Source organism: Pezoporus occidentalis, unplaced genomic scaffold, assembly GCF_034315485.1.
Source record: "Pezoporus occidentalis ecotype Australia unplaced genomic scaffold, CSIRO_AGI_Poc_V1 ctg45, whole genome shotgun sequence".
NCBI classification, from domain to species: domain Eukaryota; kingdom Metazoa; phylum Chordata; class Aves; order Psittaciformes; family Psittacidae; genus Pezoporus; species Pezoporus occidentalis.
Window position 1 is genome coordinate 693,128 of NW_026915780.1, and position 19,245 is coordinate 712,372.

General features: G+C 47.9%; 2 protein-coding genes across 42 annotated transcripts in view; one reads left to right on the forward strand and one right to left on the reverse strand.

Annotated features, from left to right (window-relative positions):
- BNIP3 (BCL2 interacting protein 3) overlaps positions 1–19,245 on the forward strand; it is a 234,144-nt gene that overhangs the window by 171,372 nt on the left and 43,527 nt on the right. The window lies entirely within an intron of this gene.
- The window catches only part of JAKMIP3 (Janus kinase and microtubule interacting protein 3), a 76,667-nt gene that overhangs the window by 30,872 nt on the left and 26,550 nt on the right, over positions 1–19,245 (reverse strand). For 28 of the 40 annotated variants that reach the window (XM_062635122.1, XM_062635125.1, XM_062635123.1 and 25 more), the window contains exons 2-6: positions 18,049–18,191; positions 13,545–13,688; positions 10,456–10,664; positions 6,973–7,470; positions 1,181–1,396 (exon numbers count right to left, since the gene is read on the reverse strand). In XM_062635122.1, coding sequence (XP_062491106.1) covers positions 1,181–1,396; positions 6,973–7,470; positions 10,456–10,590 — 849 coding nt within the window. In that variant the 5' untranslated portion in view covers positions 10,591–10,664; positions 13,545–13,688; positions 18,049–18,191. The remainder of the gene's footprint in view (positions 1–1,180; positions 1,397–6,972; positions 7,471–10,455; positions 10,665–13,544; positions 13,689–18,048; positions 18,192–19,245) is intronic. The other 12 variants (XM_062635141.1, XM_062635145.1, XM_062635146.1 and 9 more) reach the window with 3 other exon arrangements.

A 19,245-nucleotide genomic window follows, 5' to 3' on the forward strand; every position in this document is an offset into this window, starting at 1 on the left:
ACCCACTCTGAGGACCTTTTGTAAGAAAAAGGTATTAAAAATGATGGGGTACAAGCAGGGATCACCCAGGCAATTCTACCATTGCACAGGCTCTTCATCCATAAAGCTGTGGCCTTATGGGGCTCTAAAGGGTCACTCATAAAGTCACTTTATCTGAGTGAAAATGCTTACATCAAATTATGAATAGGAATATAGGTAGATGTGTTCTCATTCAGAATCAGAGAAGTTACATCTATTCGGGAATGGAACAGACCTTCCCCTTCTCTAGGGCTTGTTCTCATGTTTGGCAGAAGTGGAGTTCAAATTGAAAGAAGCAAATTAGTGTCCACAGTGGTGGTGGCTCTTTTGGGAGGTCTTGGTTCCTCATTCAACAGGTGCAGGAGAGGCTTGAGACAAAGAATAAACCAGGTTGGTTTGCTCCTGTCTATGTCTTTATGCTTCTACTGAGAGAAACTAAGGCTGTCGCAAAAGAAACCTTGATGAGAATCAGCAATGAAGGAAATCTGCACACGTCAGATGTATGAGGTCAGTCAACTGGTTGGGGGCATGTGAGCAAAGTAAGGCAGAAGCAGGAAGGTGCTGTAGTTACGTTAAACAAGCCATTGTGAAAGGGTGGCTAAAAATTCATGTTCGGATATTTGGTTGTAGAAGAGAATTAGGAGAGGACAGGTTAATGGGTGTTGGATTCCCTTGCTGGGGAGAGCAAGAGCACTTTGTTGCATGGAACCCTGAGCTAGAGGCTCTTGTGCACCAGCTGCCTTCCCCCGGCTCCCCTTGTCAACTGGCCTTGTACATCTGCTCTCAAACTCCTTGTTAGCAGCTCCGGAAGCTAGCACACATACATCACTTGTTAGAAATGCATTTGCATCATTTGTTAGCAAAGTTGTGTCAAACTGTGGGGTTCAGGCAGGTGGCAGCAGTATGGTACAGTGAGGAAGAGAGAACAGAACAATTCCCCCTGCTAACAAAACCAAACCAACCGGAAAACACAACGACAGACAAGCAAAAGCTCTCCCATAACAAGGTTTCATTTCAGATCTTGACTGACGGGTGCCCCGGGGTCTCCCTGCGCAGCTATGGGAAAGCTGTTGCTAGAGGTGCGCTCATCAAGAGTCACTTTGTGCCCTTTTGTCGCTGTGTCCTCTCGCTCGTGTAGGTGAAACCATGTGAAAGTGCTTACGGGGCTTCCCGAATGGTCTGAAGCGTCTCCTGCACCACTTGGATAAGGAAGTTCCCGCTTGGGGCTGCTCAGATGCCGATCAGCCTCTTTGATCTGGGAAAGTTGTTCATCTAAAGCCTCCTTTTGGAGCTGCAGTCTCTGAGCATGCCCGGCTTGCACCCCTAACTCTCTCTCCAGCACGTAGACTGCTCTGTCTTTAAACTTAATCTCCTCCATCTACAAGGAGAACAGAACACAATCACACGAGGCAGCGGCTGACAACGACACAGCATCTGATGACCCCGAGCACGGCCAGACAGGAGGTGCCCAGTGCCAACAGCCCTCCACACGGAAAATACAACAGCATCGCTTGCAAATAGCATGTATGAGATGAATCACTTCAACAACTCTGAAATATTGCTCTTCTCCTGGGGGCTACCCAGGATGAAGTCTCTTCTCAGCAGGAATAGTCCATTAAGATGACTGGGAAGTAACCCATGCCCTTAGTTGCATTTCAGAGTATCTTTAAAGAAATTAAGCTGCAATATTGATATCACAATTTGGAGCAGTTCACTCACACATTTTAACCATTTTGCAACATTTTGCTCAGACACCACCTTTTGAAACTTTGGAATAATAAATTTGAAGGAAAAACATCAAAACCTGAACATCCTTTTCATTTTAAACATAGAGATAGAATGGCAGTTCTTTAATTCTTCTCCCCGAAGTCCCCCATGTGAGCAATTTGCTTCATTATCCCCTTCCCAGGACAGGTTTTGCTTATGCATGATACACATTATACAAAGCCATTAAGTGCTTAAATGACAAAGGTCCAGCTGTCCCCAGTGCTCCTCTGCCCTCTTTGCCTGCTGCTCTCACCAGCTCACCGCCCTGGGATGGGGCATGTGGCATTCACCAGTGCTCCAGGAATATTTCGAAGGGGGAGCACACTTGAGTGTTTCCAGATGCTACCGTGGGGTTAAAGCCCCCATCTCCATGGAGCCCACCCCAGTTCACCAGCCTGGAGCACAGTGCTTGTGCTGCAGCTCAGGCACATGGGGCACGGCTGGGCAGGTTGGACACGGGGCAGGTTGGACAGTCAGTGCCCTGCCCAGTAATGGAAAATCACCCAACACAGCCCCACATCTTCTTCTGTGCCCGTGCTGATACATGGCACTACAACAGAACGCCAGGCTCTTCCCTCTGGAGTGCACATGTATACACTATACGTGACCAGAAAGTATTAATTACCCTCACACCACAGGGCTGCCACCGTGCTGGCAGATAATGGTCCTAAGGAAGAAAGAGGTCATTCACAGCCTCTAAAATGTCTGTTGATCTGGTTTCAGACGCCATAAATGCATCAGGTTTTCGCCATAGGCAAAATGTTTCATTGAAATGCGCAGTTTTAAAACGTGGCCTGTTTGAGGTAAGGACCTTTTGCCCTGTGAGAGCTGCGTTTGGTACTTCTCTTTGCTAGCTTTGCCTGCAAACCTGCAAAAAATGACACTGTGCATTAACAGACCTCTCAAGGTACTGTGTTCCAACGCTGCACAAACGCCCAGGGGAGAAGCAAGCGGTGGTGGTTTACACGCTCCCAGCAAGGGTACTGGGAAAGTGCTTCCATGGCGTGTGTTTGGACAGAGGGGGTGACTGCAGTGCACAACTACGGGATAAATTCCACAGGAGAGGATGCAGTGGGGCGGGACACGATATCCCTCCATGGCACAGCAGGGAGGCTGCTGGCACAGAGGGGTGGCCGCATCACCCTGCTCCAGCTGTGGCTGAGAGCCATGTGCTGCTCCCAAGGTCCTGCCTTCTGGTAGCTGCAGGAAGGGAGAGCTGAGCTGCAAGCCCAGAGAGATCCCACAGGGTCCCGGGGGGCAAAGCCAGCCTCTGCCAGAAGACACCGTGGGACAACTCGTCAGCACCTGCATGGAGACTGTTAAGCAAAATGTAGATTCCTTTAGTAAGACAGAGCAAATCAAATGTACTTTGGGTGCCATCTAAAGGTGCTTTCAACAATTTCCATTAAGGCAACGGTCTACTAGCTTTGAATGAAACAGAAATGCCTCCTGAGGTGTTTCTGCTAAATATCTGATGAGGCGGAAATCTAAAGGGATGGATAGATGAAAAGTTAACACATCATCAAATGGTTATTTGGTCAGAATAAGCAGAATATTGGGTAGTTGATCCCTATTCACATGAAAACAAAGACATTTTACAACATAGGCAACGCTTTAAATTAGGAGGAAAAAAGAAACTGGAGAAAACACAAAGCATTTCACAGCATTTTGTTTCCCAGAAAGAAACCCTAAACATAATCTTCATAAAAAACAAAGGCAACAACAATTTTCCTTCATAAGATTAAATTCACATCCATCAAATGTGCAAAACAACGATGGCAGCAGCCCATTATCCAGCAGAAATACTGTAGAAGGAGCAAAATGCGAGGAAGCATTTCACTGGCAAACATGATTCAGCACATTTCCTCCTTGCATTAGTAACAGTAGGAAAACAAAAGGCCAAGGAACAACTTGCCACCGCAGGAGGAGGTGATGGTCCATGGTCACATCCCGCCAGGCTGTGGCACAGCCTGGTCTCATCCTGCAGGACCGGTGGCATGGGACCAGTGGGATTCCTCCTGGCCCACCAGTGCCCACTGGTCCACACACCCAGTGCTGGGAATGGGGTGTCCATGCAGGAGCATCACCCACTGCTAAGGGCACCCTCACCTAACTTCTGCCCAAGAGCTCATCTCCCCTCGGGCAGGTTAAAGCCATTCCCCTTGGCCTGTCCCTACATCCCTTGTCCCAAGCCCCTCTCCAGCTTTCCTGCAGCCCCTTCAGGCACTGGAGCTGCTCTCAGGTCTCCCCTTCAGGAGCCTTCTCTTCTCCAGGCTGAAAGGACTGGCACTGATGGACAGGGCTTGGGCCCTTGCTACCATCTGCAAACCTCCACATTCCACTGCCATCACTGCTGCAACATTGAGGCAGCTGCAGTGTTCCACTGTTAAGCGAAGCAGTGTTAAGTGGGGCAGGTGAAATCATGATTTGCTGCTCCGTTCCAGCTATAAAGAACCCCCAGATTCCCTTTGCCACATGACTAAAGGCTTTTGCTTCTGAAAACTGGTTCCTTTTGGAGTGTGAGCTGTGCATATTGTTGCAAAGCCGAACATGACTGAGTGAGTACAACTTGTCCTGCTCTGCTCTGACCGAACAAATAAGGCAGAATTTTCGTAAGCATGAAGTTAGAATTTCCTCAAAGGTTACTTCACCCTCGATTACAATGACTAACAATGCATGGTACATGAATCAGAGCTTTTAAATTCCCAATGGAAATCCATTAATCATTCAAGGCTGGATGGGTGCCATGGCTGTTACCCAGAAGTACAATCCCCACTGCTGTGTGGGCTGCAGAGACCTGCCCATGTTGGGCTGTTCTGTGTCTCTATGTCACTGCAGCCCCAGGGAGGCTCAGGGACCTCAGTTACTGATGGCTCCTACCTTATACAGGGAAACAAGCCCTGGTTTTCAGTCATGGTGTGTTTGAGAACAGCCTCATAGTCACAGAGAGCAGCGCTTTGAGGAGGTGAGGTGGCACCAGCCTTTCTCCCACAACACCCTCAAGGTACAGGAGCCAAGAGCTCCCATTGAAATCAATTATGGCAAGTCAATGGAGTTGAGAGTACCTGAAGTCATTCAGGAAGCACTCAGGGCTTGGTAAAACGATGTAATTTAATTACTACAGTTGGATAGTTGGACTCTTTCAAGCAGGAATTAAAAAGTTTTATTTTTAAAGGCAATTTAGAAAGCACAATGTCAATCCACTTCCTTCTAACTAAGAACACATTTGTTTTAGAGCTTCTCCATTAGAGGCCATTAGAATGGACTTCCCAGGGAACACAGCAAGTTTATTTAGGATGTACATTAGCCGTCCCTTCACACTGAGCTATTAAATCAATGCTGCTGGTAATGTCTGTTTAGAGTAGGAAGTACTTACCCTGCAGGATGCTGGTGCAGTATCAATAGATCAGTTGGTTATAAATTATTTTAACATCCTCTTGATAAAAATAAAATAATCTATACGGCAAGAAAATCTTTTAACCTAAAGTCTGAGAGAATGGGCGGCTAAATAAAGGTACGTAGCACCCCATGGTCTAATGGAGCTGGGCAGTCACTGCGTTTCGTTATCACCATGAAATGGTTTGTGTTGGAAGGGACCTCAAAGCTCCTCCAGCTCCAACCCCTGCCACAGGCAGGGACCCCTTCCACTGGAGCAGCTTGCTCCAAGCCCCTGTGTCCAACCTGGCCTTGAACACTGCCAGGGATGGGGCAGCCACAGCTTCTCTGGGCACCCTGTGCCAGCGCCTCAGCACCCTCACAGGGAAGAGCTTCTGCCTGAGAGCTCATCTCAGTCTCCCCTCGGGCAGGTTAAAGCCATTCCCCTTGGCCTGTCCCTCCATCCCTTGTCCCAAGCCCCTCTCCAGCTTTCCTGCAGCCCCTTCAGGCACTGGAGCTGCTCTCAGGTCTCCCCTTCAGGAGCCTTCTCTTCTCCAGGCTGCCCCAGCCCAGCTCTCTCAGCCTGGCTCCAGAGCAGAGCTGCTCCAGCCCTCACAACAGCTCCATGGACAACTCTGGACTCTCGAGCAGGTTCATCCAGACACAGACAACACTGCACCACCCCTGTGGTAGGAGGTTCTGAATGGATTTGGATCATAGCCAAAGGATAATGACTTCCAAGAGACGTCGCCGATTTTAAACTGAAACACTGAACACTATAAAAATCATGGCAAACACAAAAAGATGGTGACATAAAAAAAATACTGAGAAGAGACCCAAAACATGCATCACAAGAACATGGGTGATCCATTTGTTCCCATGTCCTTGGGAAAGGCAGCAACAGTGAAGGGACATGGTCCTGCACATCAGCTGTGTGCTCACAAGACTGTGAGTCTGGGATGGCAGTGAAGAAGAAATCACCCCAAGCCCAGGAAGCATTGGTGGCCTGCCAGGCTCTCATGCAAAGCCTTCCCTCTTGTGGGAGCTCCCTCCTGTCCATAGCAGCAATCCCCTTTTCCAAGCACCATGATCCAGTTTAACCTCTCCAACCAGTCTCCAAAGGCATTGGAAGAATACTCCAAAGCCATAAGCGTACAGCTATTACTGCCTTTGAGACTCAGCCTGTTGCACCTGAGACTCAAGGGGTTCAACTGGGTGATTTAAGGCTGATCGGCACAAAGACCACCAGAGAACCAGATGAACAGTGATGGGTGAGGAGCAGCAGCTCCAGGGGAAAGCCACCAAGGTGGGGCACAGAGAGGAACCCTTTCCTGCACGCCTTGCTGAGTGAGGGGGGTCATTACCTACAGGGTATAGGACTCACTATGAGATGCAGAAGAAAAGGCATTTTGGGTTTGTGTAAAGCTCATTATGGGATGTTCATGGGAACTAGCAAGGGCAAGGAAAGGGAGGGATCACGGAGAAACATCAAGGAGCAAATAGTAGGGAAACAGAGGCATAGGCCCATAAATGTTAACTGTTTTGTAGACTTCCCCTAACCCAAGGCCTCTTCCTGACCACTGAAATAAGAACATTAACAGGCACTTACATGGCTGAAAAAGTTCCTTAGAAAACACCTTGATAGTTTTCAAAGAACATTTTGACATCTCTATTAGTGAATGCAAACCAGATGTAAAGCAAGCTCCAGGGTCTGGATGCCCATCACCCAGTCACCTGTACCCAGCACTCAACCTTCGTTTACTACCAATACCGTAACAGCAGGACACACAGAGATGCAGATACAACACGTACCAGCCTCCGGATTTCTCTCTCACACTCCCTCTTGATTCTGCTGATCTCCTCTTGGTGCAGGTGATACACACTCCTGATCTCCGCTGCTTTAATCTTGTCAGCCTGGATGACCATGGTCAAAGCCTCTTCCACTTGTTTCTTGGCCCCCTTCAGCTCTGAAATTTCCTGCTGCATTTTTATTTTCTCAACTTCGAAGCCCTTCTTGGCCTCCTCCTTGGCCTCGGACAGCAGCACCGTCTTCACCTTGTCGGGAGCCCCGTCGCGCACAGCGTTGAGGAGCGTCTGCAGCCTCTGGATTTCATTGTCTTTGATTTTTATCACTCTCAGCAGTTCAGCCTCGTGCTGCCTCAGAAGCGTTTCTCGAACAGCTTGGAGCTCCTTCATTTTATCTTCATGAAGCTTGACTTTGAGCTCCGTTACAACCACTGTACTTTTATGCTGTTCGTGCTCTTTGATCTGCTTCACTTCCTGGTTTTTCTCCCTTTCCAACTTGCTGACCTAGAAGGAAAAATCAAAACACGATTACCACAAATCATGGCGTTATTTAAAAGTGGCCCAGATCACTTCACAATATTAGACCTCAGTGTTGCAGGTCTGTGCCTTAGAGTGAAGGCTCAACCCAGTGGGTCAGTATCACCACAAGCTGACCGACACATCTGGCATTTTGTTCATCCTTTATGATCCAACACTTTATTACATATCAAAGATCCCTTCTCTAAGGAGGTTCCAGGTTGAACTCTGAGCTCTGCCGCAGGGTCTTCGTGCTGTAGGCTTAGGAAAGAGCAATTGCCTCTCTTGATGCGTTTTGTGTGAAGCAAATGCATGCTACAAACCCTGCAAAGCATCTTCACAGGGAAAAGGTTTCTGACAGTCAATGGCAAACACTCTCAGTATCTGCTGTGGCCCTCACTGACCTCAAGGTTTGGTGGGTACCTTCTGAGGATCTTCAGTAACACAGTCACCAACGTGGGCAGAAGGCCTCAGGGTTGAAGAAGTGATCCTACATCTCCCACACGGTGTTTACCACGGCATGGACAAGGCTGCAGCCCTCACCCTCTCTTTTGGGCAGGGGTGTTCTGGGCAGGGAGTGCATGCCTCTTTGCTGTCTTTTCTGCCCTCTACCTTCTATCAAACAGGCTGTGCACACAATTCAGTGCTAGATTTAAGAAGTGGCTGTTTCTTATATTGCATTTAATTCCTGAAGTGTTTATTTGGAATATGTATTCCAGTCAATGCTGTTCAGTAAAGAAGCCTTTTTCTTCCTCAGTTGACACAATTAGGTTTCCTTGCTAAGAATATGCCTATGCTTGCTCACAAACAGAGCGCTGAAGAACAAAACTGTGGGGGGGAAAGAAAACCATGGCATTATGGAGAACTTCAATAATTTTTCTAAGGAAAAAGAAATTTGTGAAAATAAGGAAAAATAAGAAAAGGAGTGCTGACAAATTTGCAGAAAAGACCTTTCCTTCACTGGGAAGCAGCATAAGCAGAAATATTTGTGTGTTTAGAAAAAGAGAAGCAAAAAAGTGTCATTATCACGTTGCAAATTATTGATTTGAGGATGACAGTCAAGGCACCAATGCTGATTCTGGCATCTCCATTAAGCCACAACATAAAAACATCCCTTGCAATCTTATCGACAAGTTAATTCGCTCAATTCCGTGCCCTAAAACCCCTGACTTAACACAGTATAAATAAGTAGCATAAATCTATGCAAGAGGCACAAGCCCGGGTGAGCCAACCACCCGGATCAGACATGACAGGAAGCGCCTGCTCAGGAAGCAGGCTAACACGCACGTGTGCTAGGTGTTAGAAGCAGATGCGTGTGTAAGATAACACGCATTTAGGAATTAGCCAGTCTCTTCTGGGTAAGTCCAAGTCTTCACTTTCGGCTTCAGCTGGGTATCTGCAGAAGCTCTCCCAGCACATCCCAAAAGAATCCATGAGAAATGAGATTTTAAGCTGTTATTTCAGCTTGCCCAAGCACATGGATCCAAACTGCACCGTGAGCACACATGCATGCATGGCACAGAAAGCTCTGTGAATCCACAACCTGCACTTCACCAAATGCTTTTTAAGCAATGAATTATTCAGTACAAATAACCGACTACCTGACCAAATGGCATTTGAATTGAGAACCACACCATAAACTGCAAAGAAGCCACAATAAGAAGGGGCAGGGGAGAGCAGAGAAGGAAAACAGGGTCCTCAGGCTTAAAACTGAAAATGTTGCTTCACAACAAAAAAGTTTAATAGATGTTCTATTTTGTTATTTTGTGTGTGTATATATGTATATATAGACACACATAATAAGCTTCCTTAAAAATTGGAATCACATTCTACACTGCCTAACAATGATGCAAATAAATGGAAAAATGCATGTCACTATTAACAGCCTGGAACCACAAAAACCCCAAAGTTGATCAGTAGAAACTAGTTCAGGCGATGAGGGAAAGGCAAACAGACTCTTCATTGGAAGGGGCTGAAAGCTCCCAAGGCTGAGGCTCGAGCAGCACCAGCCTCCATTCTCAAAGCTCAAGGTGAAGCGGTGGCTCCTGGAACGCTGGTGGTGGGAGCAGGAGGCAGAGCTGAGGCCTGTGGCCGTATGTCTGGAAGTTGTAAGCAGCCAGTCTGAAGGATTTTGAGCATAAAGTCCAAGTGAAATCAGTGTAAATGTGGAGATGAATGAGCAAAGAGAATTTGTGACTAACACAAACCGCACTCAAAGCCCTCCCTGGAGCCACCCTCAGGAGCAGGTAAATATTTACTAGAGGAAGTTGTGGCGAGGGAAGCAAAGGAGGAGGAGAGCTTGCAGCCACCATGTGATCCTCCCATCTGCTCCCAGCAGATGTTTGGGCTTCCAGACCTTTTGCTGGCATTTAGCTTTGTGATATTTCAACTGCGTTTCTCCCTGGGCGGTGGGAGGAAGCACAGCGCCTGTCCTGCTCATCCTCACCGCTTGCCTCTCCCACCGCCAGCCGTGTCACTGCACCACCCACACTTTCAGTGTTCTTTTGTACCATAGGAGGGACGACTTTAACCTGCCCGAGGGGAGACTGAGCTGAGCTCTTAGGCAGAAGCTCTTCCCTGTGAGGGTGCTGAGGCGCTGGCACAGGGTGCCCAGAGAAGCTGTGGCTGCCCCATCCCTGGCAGTGTTCAAGGCCAGGTTGGACACAGGGGCTTGGAGCAAGCTGCTCTAGTGGAAGGGGTCCCTGCCCGTGGCAGGGGTTGGAGCTGGGGGAGCTTTAAGGTCCCTTCCAACCCAGCCTGTGACTCCACAATAGGCATGTTCTAAATACAAGGAGAACAGTTTAAACATGTCCAGCACAGGGGCTGCCCCCTGTGTGTCCTGCAGAGCTGGGTCACGGTGCTGCCCCCAGGGCTCTTGCTGGAGGCGTGCACAGTCAGCTAGGAGTGAGCAGGCAGTGGTCAGCGCCCAGGACAGCGGCTGTGCTTTGACGGAAGGAAAGGAAGGATGCACACCTTACTCTTCTCCTGCTGGAGCTCGATCTGGATGTCGGTGAGCTTGGCCCTGAGCTCCTCATTGGCAGCCTGCAGCGCGGCCAGGGCGTCCGGCTTCTCCCCGCGGGCTCGGCCGCTGGGGCCCTTCTTGGACATGGTGATGCCGCGCGGCCCAGCGCTCGCTCCGGGCTTTCGGCCTCGCCTCCGGCCCTCTACATTTTCTTCCTTGCCTGCAAGGAGGGAGACGACACAGCCACTGTCAGCACCGGCACGGGCAGGGGGAGCAGCACCCACCCAGCACACCAGGGGACACAAGGCTCTTGGAGACAGCAGGAGGTACCCGGCAGCCAGATCAAGCAGCTCTCCCCGGGGTTCAGCACGAGCTAGACCCACTCAGGGGGATGTTGTTTGTTATTGCACCTCTACAGAGCAAAGCATTTGGATCACAAAGTACGAACGTTTTCTGTCCCCTCGTTTGCACTGGAGCTCCCAGAGCGCAGAGGAGGTGGATGCTGGGGAAGGATGTCTGAGCACCGTCCCCTGGAACCATCATGGCTTGGAGACAGCAACAACCCGAACTGTTCCCGGGATGGGCAGAACACTTCCATGTGCTTTAAAAACAAGAGCCTTAAGAAAAACACTGTTTGGTTTCTTACAGATACTCAGCTGCTCATGATGCAAGTAACAGAAGTAAAGAAAAAGAAGCTACAGCAGGAGCAGGGATTGCCCAACAGCAGGAGGAGCTTTCCACACAGGATGTGAGGTGCATCATCAAACCAGCACTTAAAATCTATGCAGGTTTATCCAAGCCTGGTAACAATGTCAAACCTAAGCAAAAAAAACTGAGACAATCCATTCTATTAAACAGTGGAAAACCAGGCAAAAGTGGGCCCATCTTCGTAGAATTCATATAGTAACACAGTTTGCACTCTATGCTTCCCATTAATCCCAACACACTCATAAACAGCACAACAGGCACAATTTACAGCGACAGCTTCAGATTTGTCAGCAGAACATAGAATAGGAATTGCAGCACTAAAAGCCACGTGCATGTATTTTTATTCAGAATTCCCCAACAGAGGCTTTGCCCGCAGATCGACAGCAGTGAGCTGGAATGGGTAACAGCCATTAAAGGCTGCAGGGGCTGTGCCAAGTTTATACATCGTATTGTCAATGAAACCCAAAGGCCCTTTCTAATCAATACTGTTGAGAGGAAAAGGAGAGTGTGAGTTATTAAAAACTCATTTCCTTGCAAAAAAGATATTCAAGCTTAATGCAGCTGTCAGGCAAAGGGAGCCTCAGAGCAAGACAAAACCCACTCCAAGGAGGTGGCAATCTGAGACAAAGATGGATGAAAGCAGGGAGAAAGACACTTTTTAATCTGCCAATGCCACCTTTATGCCACATCCAGCCCCTGGTTCAGGAAAGTCTCTGTGAGTTCTATGTAAAAATAAATAATTAACTTCTTTGTCAAGTCAAATTAAAGCCCTGGCACCTGTGAGCTGTCTGCACAGAGGTGAACGTGACTGACAGTACCACTGGGTGTCCTTGCTGCATCTGGGCTGCTCCTTACATTGATGCAGACAGACAGGCCCTTAACGTCCTGCACATGAGTGCTCTGTGTGGAACACACCAGCGCAGGTCACTGAGAACCCTTCTTCTGAGCAGTACTTGACTCAGTGCTCAACAGTGCGAGGAGCTTTAACTTCATAGAGACCTGAGGACAGCGAGAAAGCCTGGGCTGTGCCTGGAGGCTTTGTTTAGCTCTGGAGCAGTGGAACAGAAGTGCTGTCTGCTCAGCTCCAAAATGGGGGGGGGTTCTCCAGTGTTGCAAAGAATCACAGAATCCCCGGTTTGTGTTGCAAGGGACCTCAAAGCTCCTCCAGCTCCAACCCCTGCCACAGGCAGGGACCCCTTCCACTAGAGCAGCTTGCTCCAAGCCCCTGTGTCCAACCTGGCCTTGAGCACTGCCAGGGATGGGGCAGCCACAGCTTCTCTGGGCACCCTGTGCCAGCGCCTCAGCACCCTCCCAGGGAAGAGCTTCTGCCTAAGAGCTCATCTCAGTCTCCCCTCGGGCAGGTTAAAGCCATTCCCCTTGGCCTGTCCCTACATCCCTTGTCCCAAGCCCCTCTCCAGCTTTCCTGCAGCCCCTTCAGGCACTGGAGCTGCTCTCAGGTCTCCCCTTCAGGAGCCTTCTCTTCTCCAGGCTGCCCCAGCCCAGCTCTCTCAGCCTGGCTCCAGAGCAGAGCTGCTCCAGCCCTCGCAGCATCTCCATGGCCTCCTTGCTCATTTCTTTCACACTTTGTGTCCGTTTGGCAGGATCTTCTCTTATAGCTACACAGCTCTGCCAAAGCGCTGTGGAAGGACAATCCCCACGCTGCTGCCCAAGCTCCTTCATCATCACCCCATGCAAGTTTTCAGTCTGAGGAAGCAGACTGTGGCTGGGGCAGCCCAGCTCGCTCCTATTCAGAAGGTCACCAGCAAAGAAACATTCCCCTGCTCCTGGCACAGCTGGCTCATCGCACAAGTTTAGTTAAAAACAGACTATGAGAACTCTGGACAGGACTGAAGTCCTCACGGAAAGCTCTTGAGGAGCAGGTAACTTCCCGCAGGATACATGCACGTGGAAGTGCCAAATGGGGAAACGCCATCAGCAAAGAGAAGGATCAAAGTCAGATTCAGAGGAGTGGATGATCCTAAAAGCGGCAGTAATGGAGGAGTGTGAAATCCAGTGGTACAAAGGCTCCGTCTTTCAACCAGGTTCTCAGACAAGAGTTGGGCCAACTTCTGAGATGAGGACAAGGGCAATGCACTTTTGTTGTTTCACAGCAGAGAGCCCTGGGAATTTTACAGCAATGTGCAAGTTTACAGGAGAGTATAAAATCTAACGAAAAATGTTTCACTGCAGATCACTGACTTGCTCAAATAAAACTATTCCCTGAACAGATTACATGTTCTCAGCTCACAAACGTGCTGGGATTCATTTTGAACTAGCACTACATTGCTGGTTTGAAATAAATCCTTATTTTAAAGAGCTATTTCAGTTATACTATAAAAATACACCAAAAAAAAGCTAAATTTGTAACATTTCCAAGTTTGTTAATACTGACCTTATTATTGTGGATAATGATCTTTCTGGACGTGATGACCTTCAATGCATTGGTTTATTCGTCATGACTTGCAGTCAACACCACCACGGAGCAGCTCTCTTCCCTGTCCAAGCAGGAGCAAAGAGGCTTAACAGCTCAGGGCAGCTGCCATAAGAAAATGACAATACATAACAAACTATTGTAATAATAAGTAAAATAACACTAAATAGTAAAATAGCAGTAAATGGTAATATAAAATAACAGTAAATAACTATAGTAAAATATCACTATAACAGTAACAGTAAGACAAGTGTAATAACAATAATGGAACAGCCTGATTTGAATTCTAACAGCAAAACTTTACATCCATGGTGGATAAAAGAACAGAGGGAGGCAGCTGCCTTGGGGGATACATCAACGGGATATGAAGCCAGGAGAGGGCTGAAAGCATCCGAGGCAAGCGGCTGGAGTTTGGGAATAAGCAGGCAAAGCTGCTGAGCAAGGGAATAGAGCAGGACAAGCAGTCACTGCCGATCTACACTGGGTCACAGTGGGAGTTTGGGACTTGGAGAAAAAAGTCAGGAAAATGTAAAATTCCTGGTATTAGTTGACCAAACCAAGGTAGTACGAACAGACTTCATCCTCAGGCTGATGACTGACTTTGCAGCCTTGAAGCTTCCATAAAAAGAAATGTGTTTGGCTGGTCAAAGATAGAGAATGAATAACATTTTACAGACCTTGCCCGAAAACCTAGAAACAGGAGTGGATATTCTCTGCATTTAAGGTTCTTGCTTCTTTGTGTAAGACAATGCAATCAGTGATCTACGATGGGGGTCTTAGAAAACTTCTTGCTTTATAGAGCAAAAGTGGGGCAGACTGTGGCCACAGGCACTGAATTCTCCTGACTGCAATGAATGGAGCTGTGCCCGTTACAGTTAGTCACTTAAATGATGTGCTCTGCTGGGAGATGCAGAGGGCAGACACAGGTTATTCCAAGGGTCGAGGAGCTGAGCAGCAGCACCAGACAGGCTTTTCACTGCTTACATATGAATGCCAGACAAAGTAATTTGAACCAGACAGGGATTTGTGAGCATAACCTCAACCAGAAGGATTATTTTTGACAAATGGCTACAAGAATTGTTGTTTCTTTGCTTACAGAAATTAAAACTAAGGGACTGATGATGCAAGTGAACCAAAAGGCAAAAGTGTTATCAGAGGTGCACAAGGAGAAGTGCAGGCCCAGAGCTGCTTTCCTGGGAGGCAGTGGATGGGAACAGTGTGGATTTAATCACGTCCCTGGACACACACTGGAGAGCAAGGAATTCTCAGGCTGCTGTTTGGATTGCAGGGGAAAACCCTAAAGCAATGGTTTTATTCTCAGAACTGGTGATCGACACAGAGACCCCTCCTGCACTCAGTGTCCTGCACCCCACAAAGGGATTTACCCAGTTTGGGGGCATCGCTCCATTTGGCATACACTTGGGTTGTTGTTCCCAGGGATAACAATGGGGAATGAGGCTGGGCAGAGTTAGGCAGCTCCCCAGTGACAGCCACAGACTTCTGTGCATGCCGTGGGACAAGCAGCATTGTTGGGAACCATGAAAGCAGTCACTTGTACTCAGGAAAGGGACAGTGGTGGCTGCTGGTACACACCTGCACATGGAAAACCCATCTGGGCACGGGGACAAATGTCAGTCTGAAAGTGAGGCACACAGGGAACCCACCTCCTACAAAACAGGCACCCTGCTGCTCTACTATTACCTATTTAGTCCCTTTTCCCTTGTTTTCCAATGAGTTATGTAGAAGGGGCATCTCTAAACCACCTCACCCTAATAGAGAACATTGTTGAATCTGGGAGAATACATTATGTATTGAAAACAGCATCAATAATGCAGCATGAGCCTGCCTTGAGCAGAGCTCCTCACACTGTGCCTCCTGACTTGCAATCAGCCACCCAGGCTAACTGGGAAATGTGTTTTCAAGGTGGCAGCTTCTGACATCAGTGTTTTGCTGCACTGAAAAATAAAGCAATAAACCCCTGCGCAGAGTGCCAACAGTTAAAGCAAAACATCACTTCAGCCAAACACTATTCCTACAGACTCTGAACGTTTCAAATGCACAATACAGCCCTGTGAAAGCTGCTGGTTTCTATTTCAGATGATGATCAAATTGGGACTAATATGATAAACCACTTTGGGTTTTTTAATAAACCCAGCTGTGGGTAACTCAACCCAAATTCCAAAGGAGCACATCCATCGGTCCTGACCATGCTTTTGCTGAGAACATTCCAGGTTCAGAACAACACTTCCCATCAAACCCAGGAGGAGCCACCGGTGTAAGCAAAGCCTGGGCACGTAGGACACTCACTAAGGATGCTAAAGACTTGTGCTTGGCGCCCTGTTTTTAGTCAAGAGCCACACTCACTGGGAAATGTTGTCGTGTGTGGAGATCCCCACTCTAAACAGAACACCCCGCACTACCATATGCCAGCACACCCCTCGTGGGCTGCCCATGCTGCAAAGTGAACACACTCCTTTACCAGCAGTTGGCTGGTTTAGAGCAGATCTGTTTCCATAAGGGGAAAAAAACCCATCCAGCCAATGTTTCCAGTGAGAAATAGGTTCCTAAAGTGCTCTTTGATGGAATATTATCTGATCCGAACCAAAGATAGTAACACCCCTCCCCAAGGCCCAGCACACAGTATCAAGTCTCTGCAGATGAAGTCGAGTCAAAGTTTTCCTTGGGATTATATCAATTCCAACAACAGCTTTAACGGACACATGTCAAATCCTGACTGACCTGAATTTCGCCTCAAACATTAATCCTTAGACGTGGTGAGCTTTAACCCTTTGCTGGGTGGATCACGGTTACAAGCAAAATCCGGCACCCTGTAAGCTGTAGGCATGGTGCATGCAGATTCCTGTTGCAGAGGTGACTGGCTGCATCACACACACACATCTACATCCCATCTGCTGATATTTCATCATAAGTTTTACACACTTAGTTGGGTTTTTAAATGCAGAGCACAGCTGGGTGTCAATTAGGTGAATAGTCACTGGTTTATAGTGAAAAAGAGGAGAGTAATTGAATTCCATTGCTGGAAGACTGAACTGCTGCTCAATCTCAACATGTGCATCTCAAAGCAGGACACCCGTTTAGCTTTCACATCTCTCAATGGCAGAGAGTGAAATAATTAATCAGAAACAGTGGCTGCTATGTAGGAAGCTGATTTTTCTTCCTTCTCAGACACTCCACAACACTTAAGGTTCAAGAATCCACTGGAGTTATTGCAATAACATTACAGTAGGACACGTATCTGAGTTCTCAGTTAAACCAGAGCAGCTCCAGTGAATAATTCCACTGATTTGAGGGTTATTAGTGAGGAATGCACTTCAGACTTAATTCCCTCAGTTAATATTGTGTCATTCCATTATGCTGATGGCAAACAAACTGTTTGGGTAATGCCATCCATTTCCCAAGGAATCCATGCCTGCGTAATTACCCACAATCAGCTGGAACACAGATGGCACCGTATGATCCAAAAGGACTTTATGGAAACATTGAAAGCATGTTATTAACATCCTATAATAACTGTTTAACGCTACCTCCCCACCCCTTTTCTGCACCAACACGCAACACAGCTGGACTGGGAGAGGAGAAGGCAACATTTAACTGAACACTGCTATGAAAGATTTTCAGTCATTGGATTTAATCAATTCATAAATGAGCTGAAAATAACAGACTCCAGCATGGCAACGCAAGCACTGCTGGTGACAGTTCAGAACTAGCACTCATTTCAGAGTGACTCATCCGCATCAAGATCAGCTTTAGGGACTGGACAGCGTGGAGAGATGCTCTGGGAGGGGGAACCTCTCTTTGGTCGGGTTGTCCAATGCAGGTATTTCTGCAGGGTGCCTGAGCTGAATGGAGCTCAGTATTAGGCAGAAGCTCTTCCCTGGGAGGGTGCTGAGGCGCTGGCACAGGGTACCCAGGGAAGCTGTGGCTGCCCCATCCCTGGCAGTGTTCAAGGCCAGGTTGGACACAGGGCTTGGAGCAAGCTGCTCTAGTGGAAGGGGTCCCTGCCCATGGCAGGGGTTGGAGCTGGAGGAGCTTTAAGGTCCCTTCCAGCCCAAACCAGGCTGGGGTTCTGTGATTCAACATCAACAGACAAGAGTTTGAGAAGTCGATAAACCTCCCAAATGACAACAGTTACAAGCTGTTAGGTGCCACCAAGCTCTAACGAAAAGCTGCTCCTTCAGCCCCCTAAAAAGGGGATCAGATGATGTCAAACCTGACTTTTCATTACTAAATACCCCAGTTTAAACAACCTTTTCTTGACAGTTGATGAGAATCCCTTCCCTAATTTCAGCCCATCTCTGCCCGTTCAGTTAATAGCAAGCAGGTCCCTTGGTCCATAACTGATTTAGAAAGAAAGCAAAACTACGATCAACCAACAGACTTACTGGAGACTTACAGTGGTTATAAATGAATATCTACAATACCAGGGTCCAGCTGCGGTACCCACCGACGACGGCAGCACAGGGATCAGCACCATTCCTCTCCCACCAACATCTGCTCGAGGAGGGCAGTCCGGGGGCGCTGGATGTCCCAGATCTCATGGAATCAAGTGTGAGCCCTGCAGTGTGATCTCAGGTGGGGAGACGGGCCCTGGGGAAGACCAAGAGAGCTTTAGGTAAATTCCAGTGAAAGGGAGACCTTTTGCATTGCAGTAACTGAAGAGACAACGTGCCACTGGTCAAGGTCCTGGCAAGAACATTGCTAAAGATAAAGCCAAGAGAGATCAATGTAGAGGTGACAAATAAGTTCAGCAAGAGAAGCTGGTCAAATATCACATCACCAGCACTTCTGATTTAGTGCTCAGTATCAGACATCTGGAGTGGGCAGCACTAGATGAGAGCTGGAACGAGGGTGGGAAAACCATAATGAATTAATGGTCATGTCTATGCATTGCACACCATCAGCTGGAGTTATTTTAGGTACAGGGGTTTTTATCAGATGACAACATCAGAGAAGGGAAACAAAATCCAGTTCTGGAGATGATGCTGTGCTCCGGGGGTTACAGACTCCACCTCAGATCCCTTCCTAAAGGAAGCTGGCAGTTCAACATAGCCGAGCTCCGCAGGACCCAGCCAGAGCAGTGCTGGTTCATTACTGGTGACCATCCATGTACCTGTACTATCTCTCATGGCAAACTGGGAGACAAGACAACGGTGGGAGATTCTGTCTTCTGAAAGGAAAGAGCTGCAGACACACACATGAGAGGCTGAAGTTAAACCCTGATAAAAAGACAAAAGTAGAAGTGTTGCTGTGGTGGGTTCTGGTTAAAAAGCCAAGGGTTTTGTGAGGCAAAGCAGCAGCTCTGAGGTGCAGCAGCACTAACGGGCAGCAGGAGGTCAGCTGGTAGACCTGGAGCTCCCCAAGGCCCTGGGGCAGCTACAGCAGGAAATTTACTGAGTGTGAAGCTACACAATAGCCGGGGTCCCACCGAGAATGACCTTACCCATGGAGTCACCCCTGAAGCCCCGTCCAACCTGGCCTTGCAATGTCTCTGTTGAAAGTTACCAATGGATACAGTGAGAAAAAGAAACCAGTGAAAACTGCGCTTATTTGTAAATATTGCTCTGATTTGCTTATAAACTTGGCTACAAAGTAACAGAAACCTTTGTTTGCTTTGTCTTTAAACCTCAGAATTGCTACTGAG